Below are 21,467 nucleotides of genomic sequence, written 5' to 3'. Positions count from 1 at the left end.
GCACTGCATCTGGCAATACTTGCAAGACTACTGCCAGTTCTAAAAGTATCATCAGTTCTTGGCCCCTTCCACATGTCCATGTCCTAGTCTTTGCCTTGCCCCTCTGCCAATAGCTCTACTCTTACACAGTGCCCAAGTGCCAGCAGGGGAAACACAGGTCTTCCTAGACCTCCGTTCTGGTGCCAGTAAGCACTTATAAGAGCACTTTCACCTTTCGACTGTGCCTACAAGTTCTGGGCTCCTTGTTAAAGAATTTTTTTTCCATTTGGAACACCTTACAGTTTGGATTACATTTTATTTAACCTACCTTAAAAAAAATCAAAATGGTGCAGTTTAACATTTAAAACTGAAAAAATTCTGAATGAATGTGTCTAACTTTGCAGACCTTTTAATATTTATCTTAAGAACAAAGTTGTGTGTCAAAGAGGTATAACCAACACTGCTTTAAAACCAAAGGGCTTTAGATTATAAGGAAAAGTGAACGCATGACGTACAGACGTGAATCAGCTTTGAACAGACAACTCTGAACAAATACCATTTAAGGATTCTTTACGTGTCCATGTGTGTGCACACACTTCGTTTAAATAAACCTTTTCCTCAATACATCCTGACAGCTTTATCTCGCTTCTGACCAGATGAGCTTTATAAATATCAGTTAAGACTGAACAAAGTAAATGCTAAATATAGCCATGTTTTCACACATCTATAAAATAGAGGTTTCTCCCCTCAAAAAAGGCCAACCTTAACTGGAATAACTGCATATATTTCAGCAGGATCAATAAATTATTAAAATTACTTTATGGTGAAAGATTCTGCTAGTTTCAAAATAGATTATTTTAAAACAGAATGAAGTAGAATAGTTCCTTTCTGAGACTACTACCATTGGAGCTTAGAATGTGTTAAAGCTTTGTGTTCTCCCTTGGCCACCTCTCCCAAAAAAATCACTACACTTTGGCTAGCTACCCTGGATCATCTCTCTTCTGGATCATATGCTGTCATTCTAGACCAAAAAATATGTACATTAAAAAGGGGGGGGGGGGGGGGGGGGAAAAAGAGAGACCAAAAAATATATATACAGGGTGTTTATAAAGCCCTTGTGCAACTTTAAATTAAAAACTTTGGATGTACACATGTTAGAAGCAAACTGTAAACAGTCGTTGAAAGCAAAATTCATTAAGTTTTTAGCATAATGTAAGCATATTCATTTTATTTCAGACCCCATAACTGAAAATGAAAATAACTTCCAAAGTGAGTTGGAAAAATTAGATTGGACAACATATCACAAAAGACAGCCATTATGTTGAAGTCTAGAACTCTGAGCTTTATTGCATTAAAACTTAATGAATTCTGCTTTCAATTGCCATTTAGTTCGTTTCCATTGTGTACGTCTAAAGTTATTAAAATTTAAATTTGCACAAGGACTTTATAAACACCCTGTATATTCAAAAATATATTTATATATCTTTTAAATGTAGAAGATAGCCCACATACAGTTTCAGATAAAGGTATTACACAATAAATCAGGTCAACATAACCAGCCTTAAAATAAGAGATGTTAGTATTATTCATGGCTTAACAGACTTGCCATTGAGAATAAATATTCCAAAGAGCAAGACTGACTAAGAGTTAGAGGAATTTTAAATTGGAAAATATTGTATTCTCAATCTTATATTTAAACTGCCCTTTAAAATTTCTTCATTGGCACATCATGTTGAAGAAATAGTTCTATTTGTTCATTTATCTTCAGTCATTAGATGGGGTGACAAAGATTTGAATAAATTCTGTGCTCTCTTTGTTTTGCTAAACACTACAAATCAAAACTAGAACATTTCAAGAACATGGATTAAAAGGAAGCTACATCTTGACGATTCAAGGTTTGTTTGGCGATTGTTACTCCTAAAAAGGTCAGGAATGAAAAATTATAGAATCCGGGCTTTCACAAGAAAACCCCTCTGGAAAATGGATTTCCCATACAAAAAGGTGCATCATGTAGCCTACTCCATGCTTGAATATTCATGTTAGCAACCTTAGCTGGTATGCAGGTGTACAGACATAAGCAAAAATCAAATGCAATAGCATTTTCAATTCACTATAGATTTTTATAAAAAAAGTGAGCACCTACTTACATAACACACTTCTGCCACAAATCAGGGCAGCAAAATTACATCATGCCAGATTACCTTTCATTCAAAGGTCCACCACTGTAACAATCATGAGTTCAGGGGTACATTACCACCAACTCAGCCCCAAAATAGATCTTTATAGAACTGTAACTTTCTAACCAGCAACCAGATGCTACAAGCTCAGATTACAAATTCGTCCAAACTTCTTATGCTACAGACCAACTGCTGGCCTTTCAGACTTAAATTCACTTAAATGCATGAATACATTTCTTACTCCCAGCACATCCCAAAACAAAGATTAATATTTTTTTCAGCTGTTAGTTTGGTGTTTAGTTTTTCAATCCTCCCCAAATGGATATGATTTGTGAACAGCAGGACATGCCAATCACCTGAACTCCCTGAACTAGGATTTATATATTTTTTTAAACCATGAGGATTACCAATCTACATCTCACAAGCGCACAAGATTCCCAGAAAGGAATTTTGGTTTTGTGGCTTAAAAAGGATATACATTCCCACAGCAAGAGCTCACTTTGCATGTGTATGCGGTTTTTTGTGGGGTGTTTATACACACGTGAGAGACAGAGAGAGAAAGAGACTGAAAGCTAATTATTTATATATTAGCTTTCAACCTTTCTCAGATCTAAAAGTGCCCTAGTAAGAATTTATAATATTCTAGCAAATGGACTACAGTGCAAAGAGTTCAGAGATTACTTCAAGAACAGGCAGCATCAAAATCAACAACTAATTTGAGACTGCCATTTTATGGCTAGAATAAAATGGTTGACTTGCAGGGCATGTTTATGTATTCCTGGTTCACACAGATGAGAAAACTGACAGGTCAATTGAGAGGGCCTTGAATGCTGAAGGCCAGATACAGCAGATCTGCAACAGTGTTGCAGATTTGCTTATACCCAAATTGTTTATAACCCCTGCTCTAAATCAGCCAAATAATTTATATTAAATTAAAATGCTGAGCAATACGAAACTTGCTGGTTGTATTAGATTGTGAAGCAATGACTTTTTAAAAATTGCTTGATAAAATCTGGCTTAGGCTTGTGACATTTGTAAAAGTGAAAATCATGTGTGCACCAAGGTCCATGAAGCAGAACCCAGGAACCTGTTTGTAGCAAATGTTACTATGCTGGGCAACCGAGTCACATGACACTGTTGTACAAGAAACTATTTGAATTCCAAAACCCGTATGGTCAGGTAAGCATGCTGACAAGTCACATGACTCATGTCAAAGTTTACTCAAACATATATTTTTTTATACCTTTAATGCTGGGGTGGGCAAAATGTGGCCCACCAGGCCATTCTATCTGGCCCGCAGGCCCTCTAAAAAATTTAGAAAATAAATATCTGCCCCTGGCTGACTGTCAAGCGACCCTCAATGGCTTGCCAAAACTCAGTAAGTGGCCCTCTGCCCAAAATAATTCCTGTCCCTGCTTTAATGGCTAACTTTGAAAAAAATCAAGTAAGTTTTGAGGCCACTAGAACTAGGTCATAGATACGCTAGTTAGCCTAAAAGCATTATCCTCTGTGTATAATATGCTTTGGGAGAATTAGTTTAACATGTATATTCTGACACCCTGAAAAATGTACGCATTAAGAACATGGTCAGCAGCAAAATTCAGAACAGCCTAAGAAACCAGGCCATCACCTCAGCAAGTATGCTACAAACTAATATTGCTCTGTCCTTATAATCAATTTTACTTTTCAAAACAGATCAATCTTCTATATAACATTGAGCAGAGAGAGAAAAGAAGATGGAAGACAAGTACTGGTATATAACTCAATAGACACCTACATTTTCTATGTCAACTCAAAAGCTAGGAAGAGTGTAGGAGTGATTTTTGGGCTGTGCCATACTAACTGTTGCACAAAACAGCAATTAATAGTTCAGTTTCAAATAAGAAGTTAATACATTAGGTAAGGACTTGCTGGCAACAATCCAACAGCCTCGAGTTGTACCACAAATGACTGTGTACAAAATGTTTATGTATAACCTCATAAGTTAGTAACAGGAAGCAGTTTAAAAAAACCCCCAAAAACCATGAAACTGCTTGCAAATCTACAAGGTCAGCCAAAACGTAGAGCACAGAAATTATTTAAAGCTCCAGAACAGCAAATAAAGGACACCCAATTTTCAGGCAAACATCCCAAGAACAGCCACACTAGAGTTCATAACCATGGTCACATATACACAAAGAGCACTTAGTGCTCTGGTATCCTTGTAATGGCAAAGTGGCAAAACAGACCATTATTCTGGCTAAGCCGGATCCTGCACTGGCATCATGGACTCATGAAAGGAAATAAGAAATGCTGTGGGGGAGGAAGGAAAGGAAGGGAAGGAGAAGGGTAATTTTGCTGTTATAATTGACAACTATTCAGTCCATCAGAAGCACAGAGCTACGATCCCCAACTAACACAGCTGTAGTAGCAGGCCACATCTAATATAGTTTTAGCCTGTCCACATAAAACCTGAAGCAGGAAATAGCCTTGTTGGATTTCTGAGATATAAAGATTTATCTTATATCAAAGTACACATGTGCAGAAAAAGCTGCTGTCACAAGTTGCTGGTATCAAGTTAAGTCAGCTTAAAAAGCAGAATCATAGACTTCGTGTACAAAAGCAGAACTGCACTGCCTCTCAGACTACATACTTGGAAACACCGGAAAGAAAGACAAACTTGACACTCAGCACCACTTAAGTGTGGGGATTTATCATCACTGCTTGGAATGTCACATACAATTTGTGCTCTTATGTTGTGTGAGTAGCTTACACTGCTCTAGCCTATAATTTTTCTGACTAATACCAAGCACCTGGATTATCAGTTCTTCTTTAGTAATGGATGTACCACATGGGCTAATGAGTTAAGCTGAAGATGATTAGTATAAGAATTCAGGTAGTTGACTAAAGGGGAGATGACACCAGACTATGCTTGAAAAGGACATATCAAGTTAGAGGTAGGTTTCTTGTGGACTTCGGACTGAACCAAGTTCATTCATAAAACTGGCACAAAAGGGAAAAAATGCTAATGAAAAAGTGCCAGTGCTGAACATGGGAGACTTCTATACAGAGAAAAAAAAAAAAATCACAATACAGAATATCAGAAAATAGGTACAAGTCCCGCAAGGAAGTGTGGCTTACTGCAAAAATTTGGAGTTCTTGGGCTCCAGTGGACATTATAAAGCATCACAACTATCTTTGTTCTTCTTTCCTTTTATTTTACCCAGAGACTTTCAACAGGACTTCAGTTTAAACATCCAAAATGTTAGGCAAACTGATCAATCATTCTCTTTGTTAAGCCTCCTATGAACATAAACAACACTTGCCCCCCACCCAAAGTTTAAGATTTTTTCTGAGGACTACAGTTACATTTGTGAAAGAGTGCATCTTACCAGCCTTGTTAAACTTAGTTTAAAAAGTCCTCCTTGCCAGATCAGTAAGTCTGTGAACAAAGATACACTTCCTTCTTTGTAAGAGGTGTCTCACTGGAATATTACCCCATGGTCTAGAAAGCCAAAGTCCTCCCAGAAAGACCATATATGTAGCCCTGAATTTATCTCCCGGATGTGAATACAGTTGCCAGGGCAGGGTATCACGCAGAAAGAACTAAATGACCTCAAACACAGGACTAATAGAAGTGGCATGAACTTCCACAGTACAAAAAGTACAAAGATAGGGATGTCAGGCTTAATAGGATTTTTTGCTAGGAGCTCTTCAATTAAGATGGAACCAAATCAAACTAGTCTTTCTAAAAAAGAAAAACACACTTGAGAGAGAGAGAGCCATGAAAAAATGATAAGTGATCCTAAAATGCATCCTTATGACTATGACAAATACATGAATGCTGCTGAACAAGGTCCTGGTGGGATCTCCTCTGGAACACTGCACATGAAGCTGGAAAACCCACATTTAAAGCAGAAGAACATGAAGTGTAACAGGTGTAGAGGTCCACTGGTGTGATCAGGGGAACTGAGAAACTATTTCATAAAAGGATATTGCAAGAAGCTGGCTGGTTTACCTTAGCAAAGTCCAAGCAAGAATATGGTTGCTCTCCAAGTGTAAACAGGGGTAAAAATATGAGAACAACTTTTTTTTTTAAATTAAGTGATAACATTAAACACAACATAAACAAACAGATGGGTATTAACCAGCCACAAATAAATTTTATTTGAAAATTAAAGCACTTTCTAACCATGAGAGCAGTGAGCTTCAATAGTAGCAGATGCAAAATTTAGTTTGCAGATGAAGTTCCATCCATTGATGAAATGCTCCATCAGATTATGACATAGTACCTGCAACAGTAGAAGCCTGGACTTTTCCACAGGGTTGTAAGGGACCTAACCATTCATTTCTTTACACCAGTCACCTTCCAACAACTCAAGATCAAAAGCAAGCAGACAAGTTTGCTGAGAGCCAAGTACATTCAGTTTATATCTGCTTGACAATTTAAAGCTTAGATACAAAGATCTTGAAATAATCACAAATGGAGTCCAAATATCCAAAATAGACAGCCTGCATTTGTGATTTGAGCCTAAATTTCCAGAATATTTTATATTATGTACATGTGTGGCTTAGTATTTCCCAAGACTGTAAAAATGAAGTCAGCTTAGAAAAAGTAGTAATACATAACATACTTAAATGTAGCACGACTAGAATTTGTGAAATATTAAGCAGCTGTCATTCACTATGGCAACTAACATTAGGTATAAATTAGGCCACACAAGTACTAAGTTAAGGAACAGCAACTGAACACTCTATATTATTAACTAGCTGCTAAAAATAAGATACTCTAATACATTTGCAGCGTTAAAGAAAAAAAATTATGAATCAATATATAAAGCACGCTAAGGCACCTCATCCCCTTAAATGACAGCAAGGTCATTTGACTTGACCCGTGTTCTTGATGATACACATGAACTTCCAGTGAGTCTACAGTTACACAGGTAATCTTCCAACATGAAGAAGATGCACAGGAAGAGCTTTCTTCCAATATTTAACTATGATAGTGCCTCTGCTGCTGGTCAAGCGGGATAAAAACCAAAACAAAGTATATCTTGTCATCTCCTTTTGCAAGGTAAAAGCTGGGGCCAGAAATAGAGAAGCCTATGCATTGAAGAGGGCCCAAAAGAGATTTGGTTTCAGTGGAAAGCAATACCTGGTAGCAGCAGGGAATCTAGATGCAGCTACAAATATGAAGCCAGAGCTGGTGCTGTGAGTAGGCCTTTTTCCAGCAGTTCCCAAAGCAGTGTTTTTTAAAGCAAGGTGATGCCAATGGATTTCAGAGTTATCCCTCTCTGCCATCTCTCATTAACAGATGGTGATTTGTTTTGTTTTTCAATTCTAGTTTGAAACTGCTTACTGGAGACAAAGAATGCCTCCTTGCACTACTTACTATAAAAAGTAAAAAGGAGACAACTTGAAAAAATCTGGTAAAAAAAACAAACAAACTGTGCATCTCATTGCTAGTAAAACCAAAGGATTAATAACCAAAAACAGATCACTTTGAATATTAGATAGCTCTTTCCTCTATAAAGTATATTAATTAGCTATGCTACTGCCATTAACAGTGTATTAGTAAGGGAAGGAGAAACAAGTGAAAATGAATCCAGAAGTCTTTAAACATTTTTAGATGGATTTTAAAGATGCTGCATTAAAATACATGAAGGGTTCTTTATATTAGAAACAGATATTCTTCTCCAAATTAATGGCCTGAATGCATTCCCTGGTGAGTTAAAAATACTGCACTCTAAGAGTCAGTGGTACAGTTTAACATTTTTATAGGAGAAAGGCTGAGTCTAAAACAATACTAGTAACCTTGATTCTACTTCAATGACTGAATTCAAATGTCATTTTAATGACAAATGATGTGAAGCTGGCTAAACTCCTATTCTAAGAACTTGGGCCAGACCCTGTGAACCCTGTGGGTCATCTCAGGCAAAATATCAAGATCACACAAATCTTACAGAATGCTTTCATAAATCCAATAGGAAAGCAGCTTTGATTCCCTCCTTCCTCACTCCCTCCCCAAATACAAAAAATTAATGTTACTAAGCACCTGAGGAGAAAAAAAAAAAACTTGCTTAAAATCAGAGCAACATAAATGACATGGAAGCAGGGAAGTAAGCCTGAAAGAACTAGGATTATTTAAGTCTGGAGAAGAGAAGAATGGGAAAGGATGGAGAACTGATAATTCCTCAAGTACCTGAAAAGCAATGAGAGCGAGGACGGAGATAGGCTCTTCTCTGTGGCTGTAGTGGACAGGACTAGGAGAAATGGCCTCAAGCTGCAGTAGAGGAAATTTAATTTGGAGATTAGGGAGAAACTGTCTGACTATGAAGGTGGTCAAGCATTGAAACAGTCTACTAAGAGAAAGTATGGAATCTCCATCCTTGGAATTTTTCAAGAGCAGGTTAGACAAACACATGATTTGGCTGGGATGGTTTAGTCAAGACTGATCCTGCCTTGAGCACAGGGCTGGACTAGGTGACCTTGTGAGGTCTCTTCCAGCCCTATGATCCTATATAAGGGGGAAGTAGAAAGATTTAGTACTTGTATTTCTAGATTATGCAATTTGTTAAAATCTTCTGGTCTATTTTTATTGCCTTTAAGTATCAGCCAGAGTCTGTGGGGTCTTGTCCACACAAGAACAATGGCAACAGTATCACACGCATAGAATAATAGTTTTATTCTTCATAAATGCAATATCTAGCACATTGTATAATAACCCAGGGACATCAATCACACCAAGCACAAACCAAGTGACCAATATCAAACAAGAAAAGCCTCCATCTGAAGGAAGCATTAAAATTATTTTTAAATGTTTATTAATTTATGAGCATCTAATATAAAATTCTAGTTTGAAAGCAGACAACCACCAAGACTTGTCAGTCCACCTAAATGCACACCCTAATATTAGTAGGCCTCAGGACTAGTTGAGTTTAGCACAAATACCTGACTAATATGTGACCTTATCATTTACAGAGCATCTTCTGACTCAGCAGTTATAAGAAATTACATAAGCACCCCAAATGAACAGAACATTGAATTTTACTGCTCTGTTTTTAGTTAAACACATTAAGACTTAAAAGCCTCATCATATAATGGCAACAACTCTGTAATGATTAGATGATGCAACCCTAAGGGGTAAAAGTTTTATTCCTACAGAATAAGCTCAGTTGCAAGCATATAGAATAGCAGCAAAAAATACAAGATACAAGAGAGGGGGACATCCCTGTGTAAACAACTGGGTAAAGACAATCTTTGATTGCCTGTCTTGTTGTTAATTGTGGATGTCTTTCAAGGGATGTGCAAGTATACTGGCATTTTAAGTACTACTGACCATAGCTCACTCTTTCATTTTCCAGGGGGGATCTCCAAATAACTTCAAGTCTTAGAATTTTTTAATGATTTTGCTCTTACTGTGTCTCCTTTTGGCTCCCATTAACTTTTAACCAGTAGCTAGGTGACAAGACACACCTACATAACCAACCTAAGTAAATGTACACATGAAAAGAGTGTAAGGTGCATTTTGAAAGACATGAGTTGCAATAAACATATGTATGGGGGGGGGGGGAAAAGGTTAACCCCCCCTCCCCCCAAATCAATCACAAAGAAATCAAATCATAAAAGCTACCACCCAAATATACTAATCAGCCACAGTCAAACCCCAAATTAAGGGGTTGATCAATACAGAGTTAACAAGATTAGGGATGAATGTGTTGCCAGGACAAAAAGGGAACAAAATGAAGGCCCAGAAGATCAAATTACCAAGAAAGATGGGACTTCACACTGTGCCCTAAAGACAAAACTGTTGGACTGATTTTAATCAGTTTAAGCATAAACTTGATCTAGGCACCTTTCTTCAAAAGAAACTCCAACTACAAAATGGACATTTGAAAAAGCACGTTATAATTCAAGAGCTAACAGTGCATTGATATGAGGCCTTGAATTTTTGATTCTGAACCTTAGAAGTGTTTGAGAGAGCTCATGTACTGTTGGCATTCAAAGCTCTTATAGGTAATATGAAAAAGTGTTAATTTAAAATTGTGATCTGGCAAACTCTCTCTTATTTCTATGATAGCCTGTGAGGTTGCTTTAAAGATTTAGTTAATTTACCATGACATTTTGAGTGTCATGTACACTTACCTTGTTTTTGCTGGTTTTATCCAAGTACATTTTGACTACATTTAAAGAAGAGGAGTACAATCTTTAACAAAAAAGTTTCAAAGGCAAAAGTGTTAGTCACTCTAGCCTTATATTAACTGCTTTATGACCTGGAAAGCATGTCAGATGCTCTTAGTAGAGGTTATACTGCATGACCATTACATTAGTAACTCAGTAATTCCTGTACAGCGTAAGAGTTCTCAAGCACAGCCTGTCATACTTTAATATGCTTAACAAAGGAATGAGAAAGATGATTCCTCCAATTTACAGATGGGGAACTGAGGCAGGAAGTTATGCAACTCACCCAAGGTAATACAGTGAGCCAGTGAGAAAGAGCTAGGAAACGGGCACTCCTATTCAAGCACCCTATCCACTGGATCACACTGCTTCCTCCCATGGGTTTTATACTTATAAAACCTACATTCTTACATATGTATTGCAACAATTCAAGAGATAGCCCTTTTTCAAATTGTTTCATGAGAACTTCATTCGGAGAGTATTCCAGTTGTTACATTTTTTGGCAGAACAATTTGTTATGAAACACCTGCAAGCTAAACAAAACAAAAAGGAAACCAATATTCTCTACTTTACAAGCTGATTAAGAAAACACCCATGTACTGGGGGGAAAAGCTAGCACCATAAGCATACTATGATGATCTTCAAGACCAAATCCAGACTAATTTTCTACATAATGTATATGCATGTGATAGAAATTCCTATGAGACAGTCCATTTAATAAGCTGTATTATTCAAACTTCTTTTAGAGCATCAGATGTATTTGGCTTGAACCCGATTCCACCATGACTAACATTTAAAGCAAACTATTTAGTGAAGTTCTTATTTTCCTAACAACTAGGGTAGAAAAAGCAAGATAAAAAGGGCTTTATTTTACATTCCCTTCAACTTTCATCATCCCAGCAACACGGTAGTTGTTAACAGAAAGGAAGTTACAGAAACTATTCAAAATACAATTTTGATTTAAAAAGTGTGTGAGTAACAAAAACACTTCCAAAATATTAGAGAACTTTAAGAAAGTTCTAAAAAGTGGCATTTGAAAAATGCTAAACACTACAAGGTAGTGTAACACCAGTGTGAACCTGAAAGTGAAAATGACTCAAAGATTGGTCTCTTTCACATCATAAGATCAGCTGCTCATCTTGAACTATAGTCAGTTCAAAGAGTGACCGGAGTAGTTTGGTAAAATGTCAGTTATGAGTCTTCCCTCAACTAGTCTGCACTTTCATATATCATTGTTTTGTTCTCTGAATAAAAACAGAATAAAAAACAACTCACTCCCCTGCTGCTGAGTGGGAAAAAAAGCCATTTGAAGTAACTGTATATAACTGATAACACAAAATGAAGTTGGTTACACAAAATACTGTCAAACACAAAGCATCTGTATTTCAGTGTTAGCATATCTATTATCTCCAACTTATCTATTATGTAGTCACAATGTAACTTCTGAACAGGTCATTTCAGATCATTGCTCCCTTTGTGCTTCACAGCTTGCAAAAAAAATGACAAGTCATTTTTGGAGCTCAACCACATCCTTTTGAACTGCATTGTAATTTTTGCTATGTGAATTACTCCAAAATTAAGGTTTGCTGCACACTGTGCAGTTTTCATTTAAAGAAAAAACTGTATTCACTTGAGAGCCTGCTTTTCTAGACTTGTAACAAAACAGCAAATACCTGTTTGTTTTGGCAGTTTTCCCAGGATAGCTTTGTTTTAACATGTAGCTAAAGAGTAGACTTTTCAACTGCAAATTTCAATTATTTCTTCACAATTGTAAGAAGGAAAAGCCATCTTTGAAGAAGGCTTGAACTGCAGTTGTGGAATAAAGACTATATCTAAGCATTTCACAATTATAGTTAAAAACTAGAGGTTTTTACTTCATGCAAATACATTTATTTTATCTTAACAGGCTGTACTGATTCTACAAAGGGTGTAGATATACAAGACAACAGTGCCTCTCAGCTAAGGCCTAGTTGGCATACATGTGTGAGCTATTAAATTAGGGGCAGAAAAAAAAATTTTACTGAATAAGATGTGCAGCTCTCAAAGTTAGGGAAAGTTTCCAAAACAGCACCCTACCCATGCAATGATAATCACAATATTCTACAAGGTCTGTTGGATTATCCCAGGATTAGTATTTGCATACTAATACACACACAAACAAAATAAAAAGTGAACAAGCTTTAAGTCAGTAGACAGCTATTAGCTTTATATTTCATTACTAATAAACTCACTAACTGGTTGTAGTCATGCACCTCACATTGCAGAAGTCAGAGGCAATTAACTGAATTTAACATGATATACTTAAGCATTAATAAAGTCTCTAAGGGGAAAAAAAACCACTCTGAATAAAAACAAACACTCCCAAAATAACCCTACACAGAAAGGCCTTATCCATAGACTAAAAATTCCTCTTCATACCAGTGTTACTGCAGAGCTCCAGTGAGTGAAGCCAAACAATACTAGATTTATTTTCTATCACTTAGTGCAGTGACCAGATTCAAAACCCTACTATGCTAAAAATTCAAGAAGTTTGACTAATCTTCTTTTGTTCCATTAGAGAAAAAGAAGGGAAATCTTCACAACAAGTATGAGTCAAGGAAGCTACACAGCTAGTAAACAGGAGGAAGAATCATCTCAGAACTGTAACTCTATAGAGGGCTAAGTGACGCATCTCTTGCAGGCCACTGAAAGTGGCTGCTACTCTGTTCCCTGGCTCTATGCAGTCTCAAGCCTTCCAGATATAACTATGCTGAGAGAGAGAGAGACATGCCTGAGCATATCCCTTGTCCCAAAAGAAGATGGGGGAGGGTTAATCACAGCCATCCGCCATTTTCTGAGAAGAGGAAGACATGTTGGAACAAAAAAAAAAAAAAAAACACACACACAACAAAAGAGAGCAGCCATTTCAACACTGACCCCAAATCACAACCTCATTAGGAGCACCATGCTCTCAAAGGCAGCCCATAATCCCAACTGCTGAGAGGTTTTTCCTCTTCTTTGGGACGGCCACAGAAAGGACCGACACCTACAGATCACCGGGCTGGAGTTCTGCTGCCTTGCGCAGACTGCCAAATGCCCGGCCAGGCCAGGCCCCACTCCTTTCCAACTACGAATCCCCCAGAAACACTATCGTACCCAACAAGAAGTGCCACGGGCGAGCCCACGGCCAGTGTGAATCTTACCGTATGTGCGGGATGCCGACTCCCCCTTGAAGGATCTTGTACAGTTTGCTCTCGTACAGCAGCTGGGGATGCCTAGCTTTCTGAGACTCCAACTTCACAGCCACTTCCTGCAGGGGAGGCAACAGGGATCAGAGCCGCCATCCACACAACCAGACCCACCGCTGGGGCTGAAGAGGGATTTGAGAGAGAGGTGGGACTCCACCCTACTCAACAAAACCCTGCTCAGAGGAACACAAATACAAGTTTTCTAGGGCTCCTAACACTAGCTCAAGACCCCACATATCCAGCAGGCTCCTCAAACAAGCGCAATCCACCAGGCTCTGGACACCCGTCCTGGGGAGGCAAATCCGGCTACAGTGGTTTCGTCTTCAGATCCAAGCGCCACGGCAAAGGTCTCCGAGGAACTAAAAACAGGGAGCCAAGACAGGGGGCATCTGTCTCGAGGCCCCGCTCCCAGGGACACGGGAGGAGCGTCCCCGCACGGGGAAAGGAGCAGGCAGGAGATGCCCCTGCCCGGGAGCCTCCCCGTCCGGCCCGAGACGAGGAGCGGGGACGGGGCCGTCCTTACCTCGCCGTTGGTGATGTTGATGGCCAGGTAGATGTCCCCGAAGGAGCCCGAGCCGATCTTCCGCACCAGCTTGTATTTGCCCCCGACGATGAACTCGGCCTTGGAGCCGCTGCTGCTCGCCATGGCGGCGCGGCTTGGCCCGGGGCCTTCCCGGCGCGGCCCGGGCGAGGAGGAAGGGGACGGCGCCCGCCGCTCAGCTCGGGCCGGGCCGGGCCGGGCCCCTGAGGCGGGCGTCCCCCGCTCCCGGCGGGCTGCGGGCGGCCGGGCGGGCGAGAGGCGGCCGCGGAGGGCGGTGGGGGCGCGAGCGCCGCGGGCGCCGCCGGTCCCTCACGCAGCAGCCGCCGCCATCTTGTCTCCCTCCCCGGCTGCGATCACGGACACAAAATGCCTCCAGCCTGCAGCCGCCGCTTCTTCACCGCGCGGGGCACTCTGGGAACGGGGCGGGGGGGGCAGGCCACTGCGCATGGCCGGCAAGCGGAGGGGCAGTACGCACGCGCCAACCGCGGGGTGGAGGGGAGGAGGAGGAGACCCAGGAGTTGGGGCGCATGCGCTCCGGGGGCCGCCGCAAAACCAATGACTAGATCCGCTCTTCACCCGCCCGCGCCGCCTGCGCCTCTGTTTCTAGGAGTGCTCATGCGCCCCAGTCTACCCACGAGCCTGGCGGGCGAGCAGGAAGGAGCACGAGCACGAGTGCGCGTGCTCAGAACCCCTCACCTGGGTCTTAAAGGGCCACGTGCCTCTCAGTCTCTTGACTGGGCCTGAGTGGGGAAGGGGGGTCACCCACGCTCTAGTGGCAGGGCTTGTCTGCAACACACTGGAACAAAGTCACTTCCCTCCAGTGCCTGCCTGCCAGGGCGGAGGAAATCTCTGAAACCTCTCTTTATTAACTTAGTGACCTCCTTCCTGCTTTTGCTATAAGGCACCTTTTCTAATGTAGGAACGTGCTCACGACCCTTTTCTGATCTGTCTTCAATTTGTCGGTACCCCCCTCCTGGAGCAGTGGACACTGGAAGGGGGTGTAGCGTTCTGGAGTTGGAGACCCATGCACAAGCCTGTAGAAGAATAAAAGGCCTGAAATTCGGACCTGGTATAAACAGCACCACTCCCACTGTGTGGGGGTTGTACAGCTTCAAATGTGGTCCCTTTTGTAATGAGGATCTCCCTCAGATCCTCCTCAGAGCAGGAACCTGCTCATCTTGCATTTCTGCAAGGTGCCACTTTGGGTAGCATATAAATAATAATTACTGATACTTTGAGGCCACATTCAATGCTGAGCAAAACAGCCCTAATATGACGTTGTACATAACGCAGGATATCTGTCAGTGAAGCTGCTGCATTTTACACCCTCGTCTCAGTCACATTTCCTGCTGCATCTCTCCTCTTGATCTTCATGGCAAAATGTGTATCTCCTCAGCATTTCAGGGGAGTAGGTTGTAGCAGTGTTCATCTAAGGACATAGACAGACAAGGTGCTCTAGGTAAATCTGATATCTGTTATTAGTTGGTCTAATCAAAGATATCAGATTTACCCAAAGAACCTTGTCTGTCCATCCCCTCGACAACATTTTTGTCATTAACACATACACAGTATGTAGCTCACTCCACTTTTGACATCAGCTCTGAGTCCAAAGTATTCAAGCTTTGCTAACAACTTGTCAGGACTCACTCTTATTGAATCCAAAACCCTATGCAAATTCAGGGTAAGTGTTTGGCCATATCCCATAAAAAATAAATTCTGAGTAACATATGTCATGTCTTGTCCCCTTGCTGTTCTGAGACCCCTGTAGTATCTAATGCCCAGGAGTACAATAGTGTACTGGGGATTGAATGGAGCCTTTCCTGCTTTTGTGAGTGCACACCAGCTGTTTCATTATCCTTCTCTGGTAGGGCTGACAGGATTTGATTTATCCCCTAACCTTGGTTCAGCCACGGGTCTATATGAATTTGCAATGTGTGTAGCACAAAATCCTGAATAGGCAGTGCACATTTCTACTGGGTGTTCTTGAGGCCACTCCTTTGATTCAGCAGCTTTTCTTCCCCTCTTCTGAAACATCCTTTCCTTCTTTGTCCTCTTGCTCCACACTATGCATTGTTCTTTTGCAAGAGCACGAAACTGTGAATTCCTTGTGACTCACTGTTACTCACTGTCAGGCTGGGCTCCACTGTACAAGACTAAATTTGGGAGAAGATTCAGTACTCCCGCCCTGTTGAAAAAGCACCTAGAATAATGCAGTCAGTCTGTCTGTAAGAGCAGCATATATGAAATGCTAACTCAGCATGCCTCTTGCTAACTGGGTCAGCGATAGAAGCTCTTTCAGCTCACCCTGTGGAACTGGAGTGAACTTCTTACACGTGAGGGGTACGTGTTTGAGACCTGGATTACACACCATGGGGTTATCTACTTAACTTTTTGGTAAGGGATGACATTGTATACCAATATGATAAAAATAACTGTGTGTTACACAACCAGCCAAGCTAGGTGGGAAGGGAACTCTGCAACTTGCCTATGTTTACTTGGAAAATGGTCTCCAATTGTTATCTGAAAGGTGACTTCAAAACAGAAAACAAAGAAGAATGCCAGGGTGTAAGGGAGGCAGTAAAGCTTGCAGTTATCCTGGACCTGAACTGATCCAAAGTTCCCCTGCAAGTCATGGAGTTTGGATCCCAACTTCTGCTTTCAGCCCATTTCTACCCGTGATGAAAAATAAAACTGAACTCTGCAAACACTGATTACATTCAAGACCCGTCCACAAACCTGGAATCAGTTACAATGCACAAAGGGCAAGTCATTCTAAAATTCACTCCCACTCTAAATACCATAATTTATTCTCTTCATGAGTGAGAATATCTCACTTTCTCACTGAAAGTAAATGTTGATCTTGCACCAAGGAGTTCAGCTACATCTATCACAGTAGGCACAGGAATTAAACGTTCAAGGTCACTTGAGGTGTCTCACATCTTCCTGAAGTCATTTCTAAATAAGGAGCCGTTCTGTCCTCAATTGCCCGTGTATCACTGTTAATCACAATGTGCAAGCAGCTCAGGACTGATATGCACTTAAATCTCTTTGGGGGCTTTTAATGGCTGCTGATGGGATTCTAGCAGTTTGGAAGCTATTTGGCTGGAGTCACATTTACTTGGAAGAGCTGGAAAACAGATCTCCACCTATTGGCCAGTAAATAGACCATATAGGGCTGTGTGCAAGCTACTGACCTCCCTGCTCTACATTGACAATACTGTGCAATGCTGCCACCTAATGCCTGCAAAGCACCACTACTGTTCACAATGAATAGCTACTTTTGCAGTAGCATGCAGAGACTCCAGGTGAGGCAGGTAAGGCATCAAGACAGTAATTTCTCCAGGTAACCCTTTGACTCTGAGTCCTCAGCCTTTTCTTTCTTGACAGTCATACCCTTCTAAATAGTTTTATCTCTGACAGAACACCAGATTAGGAACAACTTTCAGTTGAATCCCATTGCCACAAATCAGATCCAAAGTACATCTGGTATAGTCTCTTCTGCTCGACTAGATCATAACTGGAGACCCATCTATTCTGAAATCCTGCCTCTAGTAGTGACCAACACCTGTTATGGCAGAGGAAAATGGACACCCTTCATAATGCATTTTTGAAACATCATACTGTATTATAGGAGAAATATTCTCTTCCCAGCTTTGCTCATGGAAAAACTATGCTGTGAAATTTGGTCTTTAGTTTAGAGAGCTACAAATTATAGCAAGTGTGAAAGCTGTACATAATCTTTAAACCACAGCCTAGTTTTTGCATCAGTATTCTCATTTTAACATTTTGATGAAATAAACCTTCCAAAGTCAGTGAAATGTCAGCAACATCCACACAGCCATGCCATATCAGATGCAGAATTAATCTATGAAAACCACTGGCATTGGGATTTTATTTTAAGAGGTGCTAAAGAGCCTTGTAAATGTAAGTAGTGTAGAGAATCATAGTTAATGTCAACTGGAAATGGGCAATTCGGGTAGGTAAAAAAAATGTGTATTCCTTCGGTCAGAAATGGCTTGGCAAACAACTGAGGGGAAAAAATTAATTCACAATTGAAGTCAGACACTACCAGCTTAATCAACACCAACAGCAACATGAAGAAACCACAGCATTTTGCAGACCACTCTTTAGCCTCAGCTTTTTAATACTTGCTGAACCTAAAGTCCCATGAACCTCATGTATTTTATTGTCTTCTAGGGGCAATGAAGCAAGGGAAAGATGTTTATATCTGTATCACCCAATAAGCAAAAGAAATAAATCCTGTTTCTTCTCTCTCCAGTGGATACAATGAATATCCCGCTGTGTCAAGAACATTCGCATGTAATTGGCTCAATATCACCTTGATTCCAGCAGTGTTCATACTTCATTTATTCTTTCTATGCAATTGACTGTCCCAAATCTTTTAATTTGATCCCAGCTAGGAAGGGGGGTGGGGGTTGCACAACCTAATGAAACAGCTGTCCTATATAGTACCAATCCCGCAGTGTCCTCTATGCATACTTGTATTAGTGCCAGCAAATCTGTGTTACGATGAAGTGTGAGGGAGGAATAGATTCTCTTCCCAGGCAATAGAAATATCCCCTGATCTTGCCAAACAGAGTTTTGGGGAAATTATAGGCTGAGCCATGTATTGGTATGAAAGGTCAGAGAGTTAAGGGCTTCCTTTTACAGGGGAGCCTCTGACTGCCAGGAATAGAATATTTCCTGGAAATAACAATTTCTGAGCCTCCTGCTGGGATTCACCCTGGTTGCTGCTGCCACAAGGCTTTATTTGTGCTCTCAAGAGGATGGGGTAGGATCCAGTCCCACAAAAGAGAGCTCAAATTGAATCCTGTTTGAATACAGGTCCCATTTCAGAGCTTGGGTGTAGCACTTTGCTCACCAGCTAATGTAAAAACATTTGGGGACAAAGTCTGATCTTCGTTATGTAACCACAATCCTGGAACAGCTCCAGCTCCACTAACTTACCACAGATTTACACTGATAGACCTGAGTCCAGACTTTCTCTTTTGTTCTGTTGCCCCTGTCAACTGAGCATCTCTAAGCAGTATGACGAGGTAATAAGCAAGGCTAACCGCACTCTTTCTTGCATCAGTAGGTGCATCACGAGCAGGTCTAGGAACGTGATAATTCCCCTTTGTGCGGCATTGGTGAGGCCGCAGATGGGAGTATTGCATCCAGTTTTGGGCTCCACACTTCAAGAGTGATGTGGATAACCTTGAGAGGGTTCAGAGGAGAGCTACTCGTATGGTTGAGGGCCTGCAGGTAAGACCCTATGAAGACAGACTGAGGGATCTAAATCTCTTCAGCCTCTGCAAGAAAAGGCTGAGAGGCGATCTTGTGGCTGCCTCATTGAGGGGGTCAGCAGGGAATATCAGGACGCCCCTCAGGGTTACCAGAAATAATGGCCACAAACTGAAGGAGAACAGATTTAGATTGGACATAAGGAAGAAATTATTTACGGTAAGGATTGCCAAAATATAGAATGGGCTTCCAAGGGAGGTGGTGCTTTCCCCTACCCTGGAGGTATTCCAAGAGGAGATTAGGCAGGCATCTGGCTGGGGTTACTTAACCCCAGCGCTCTATCCTTCCTGGAGCAGGGGATCGGACCCGATGATCTACCAGGTCCCTTCCAACTCTAGAAATCTATGAAATCTAAGTACTTAACTTCCCCTGAATTTAGTTTCACAACAGCATAGTGAAGAAGAGAAGCATCAAGATCTAATTGTACAGAAAGGAAACTAATGGCCCAAGCATTGGAGGGAGAAGTTTTTAAAAAGTCCAAAGGGGAAAATGCAAAAATCTAGATCTCTTAGTTCAGAGATGATACCTTTTATTAGACCAACTAGGAAATTGGAAAAAAAAATATCTTTTTTCTGCAAGTTTTTGGTCTCAAATGCCCGTCACCAGGCTCAGGGAAAATTAAAGATGGTAAAAAGTCCCCATAGGTAGGAAATAAACTTCATTTTTGCACAGAGGAAGCTGGAGATGGAAACCTGTCCATCTGGGTCCATGAGAGTGTCTTTGTGAACTGTTCTGAGTTGTTCTTTGTTGTGCAGATCAGGTAGGATTCTTTCCCTGGAGGTGTCAGATGGCAAGCTGGGAGGTGTAGAAATATTTCTTGTTGTTCAGCAATTAAGTTTAAAATCCAAAATCAGCTAAAATGTGGGATCTGCCATGTTTCAGGGATGCATTTGGTAGCCAAGTTGGTCTGAGACAAAAAGAAATGCAAAAATCTAGAACTCCTAGTTCAGAGATGACACCTTAATCTAACTCACAGGAAACCTGTGGCAGTTAGGAACAAAGCTCTTATCTTCTGACTTCAGTACCATATTCTAGCCATCACACGACACTGCTTCCCCATTTAATTGGTGAGTTAATTATTGGGTTGCAGAGACCAGGTGAACACATGTAGGAATCCTCAATAACTTACACATGATCACGTGCAATAATGGAGTGCAATAATGGAGTGAAGAAAGGCTAGTACAACAGTAACAGCATTGCTAACATCTAAGTATTAAATGCCATGTAGTTCCTGTATTATTGGCCCTGGTACAGCATTTGTGCATAAAATTATATCTGGATGAATAATTTTGCAGATTCACTAGGCTATTCATTTCAGAACACCCATACTTCTCCAGTATGTCTTAGTGTTCTCCCCACTCCCTATGCAGGGAGCATGTCCTTTAAGCAAGGAACAGAAGTAATTTTGCATTGGTGTCAGAAAAATGGAGCAATGTTTATGTGCTTGCCTCTGCTAGGAATTATTACAAAAGTCTGCCAGCCATCTTCCCACAATACTTTGCTCCCTGGCTACTAGCAGGTCTATTTACCTGTGTGGCCACCTCTCCTCCAGGGTCATGGAAAGCAGATGGCACCTCTTTGTTTAAATCCTGGCATACAACCAGACTCTGCTTCTTTGCATATGCACAAGGAATCACCATCTTAGTTGCACTCCTGCAGGTTTCAAATATTAATTCTTGTGCCATTCTTTCTTGTCACACTTGCCATTGGACCCATGCAGAATCCTGAACCTTCTATGATGACAGGGAGAGGCAAAGGTGCAAGGAGCTGTCCAGAAGAGGCAGAAAAATCAGGAGGTTTATAAAGCCATCCCTACAGCCCTGGCTGCACAGGGCTAGCAGTGGGATGTAGCAAGATAAAGATGGGTCAAGGACTGAAACAACTCCCCCAGGAGTGCTCCATCTACCTATCCTAACTAAAGAGATTTGGACAGCATTTTGACATGAGAAACCAGCAAAAAACATTATTTCATATCGGATATGGCTTATGAAGCACAGGACCCCAAGGGCCAGTAGGACTGAGGATGCCTTCTGAGAAGATTCACCTGACAGCCAGGAACTGTTTACCTTGCAGGAGTCC

At 41.0% G+C, this 21,467-nt stretch overlaps 1 protein-coding gene across 4 annotated transcripts in view; it reads right to left on the bottom strand.

Moving 5' to 3' along the window:
- Positions 1–14,476, bottom strand: part of CSNK1A1 (casein kinase 1 alpha 1) — a 49,478-nt gene extending 35,002 nt beyond the window's left edge. For 2 of the 4 annotated variants that reach the window (XM_006278044.4, XM_006278046.4), the window contains exons 1-2: positions 14,067–14,475; positions 13,499–13,605 (exon numbers count right to left, since the gene is read on the bottom strand). In XM_006278044.4, the coding sequence (XP_006278106.1) occupies positions 13,499–13,605; positions 14,067–14,189 (230 nt within the window). In that variant the 5' untranslated portion in view covers positions 14,190–14,475. Of the gene's footprint in view, positions 1–13,498; positions 13,606–14,066 lie in introns of all 4 variants that reach the window. The other 2 variants (XM_006278045.4, XM_019478484.2) reach the window with 2 other exon arrangements.
- Between the last annotated feature and the right edge of the window lie 6,991 nt (positions 14,477–21,467).

This window comes from Alligator mississippiensis, chromosome 9 (assembly GCF_030867095.1).
Source record: "Alligator mississippiensis isolate rAllMis1 chromosome 9, rAllMis1, whole genome shotgun sequence".
NCBI classification, from domain to species: domain Eukaryota; kingdom Metazoa; phylum Chordata; order Crocodylia; family Alligatoridae; genus Alligator; species Alligator mississippiensis.
The sequence above is the reverse complement of the archived record's forward strand: the minus strand, read 5'-3'. Positions and strand labels throughout refer to the sequence as shown.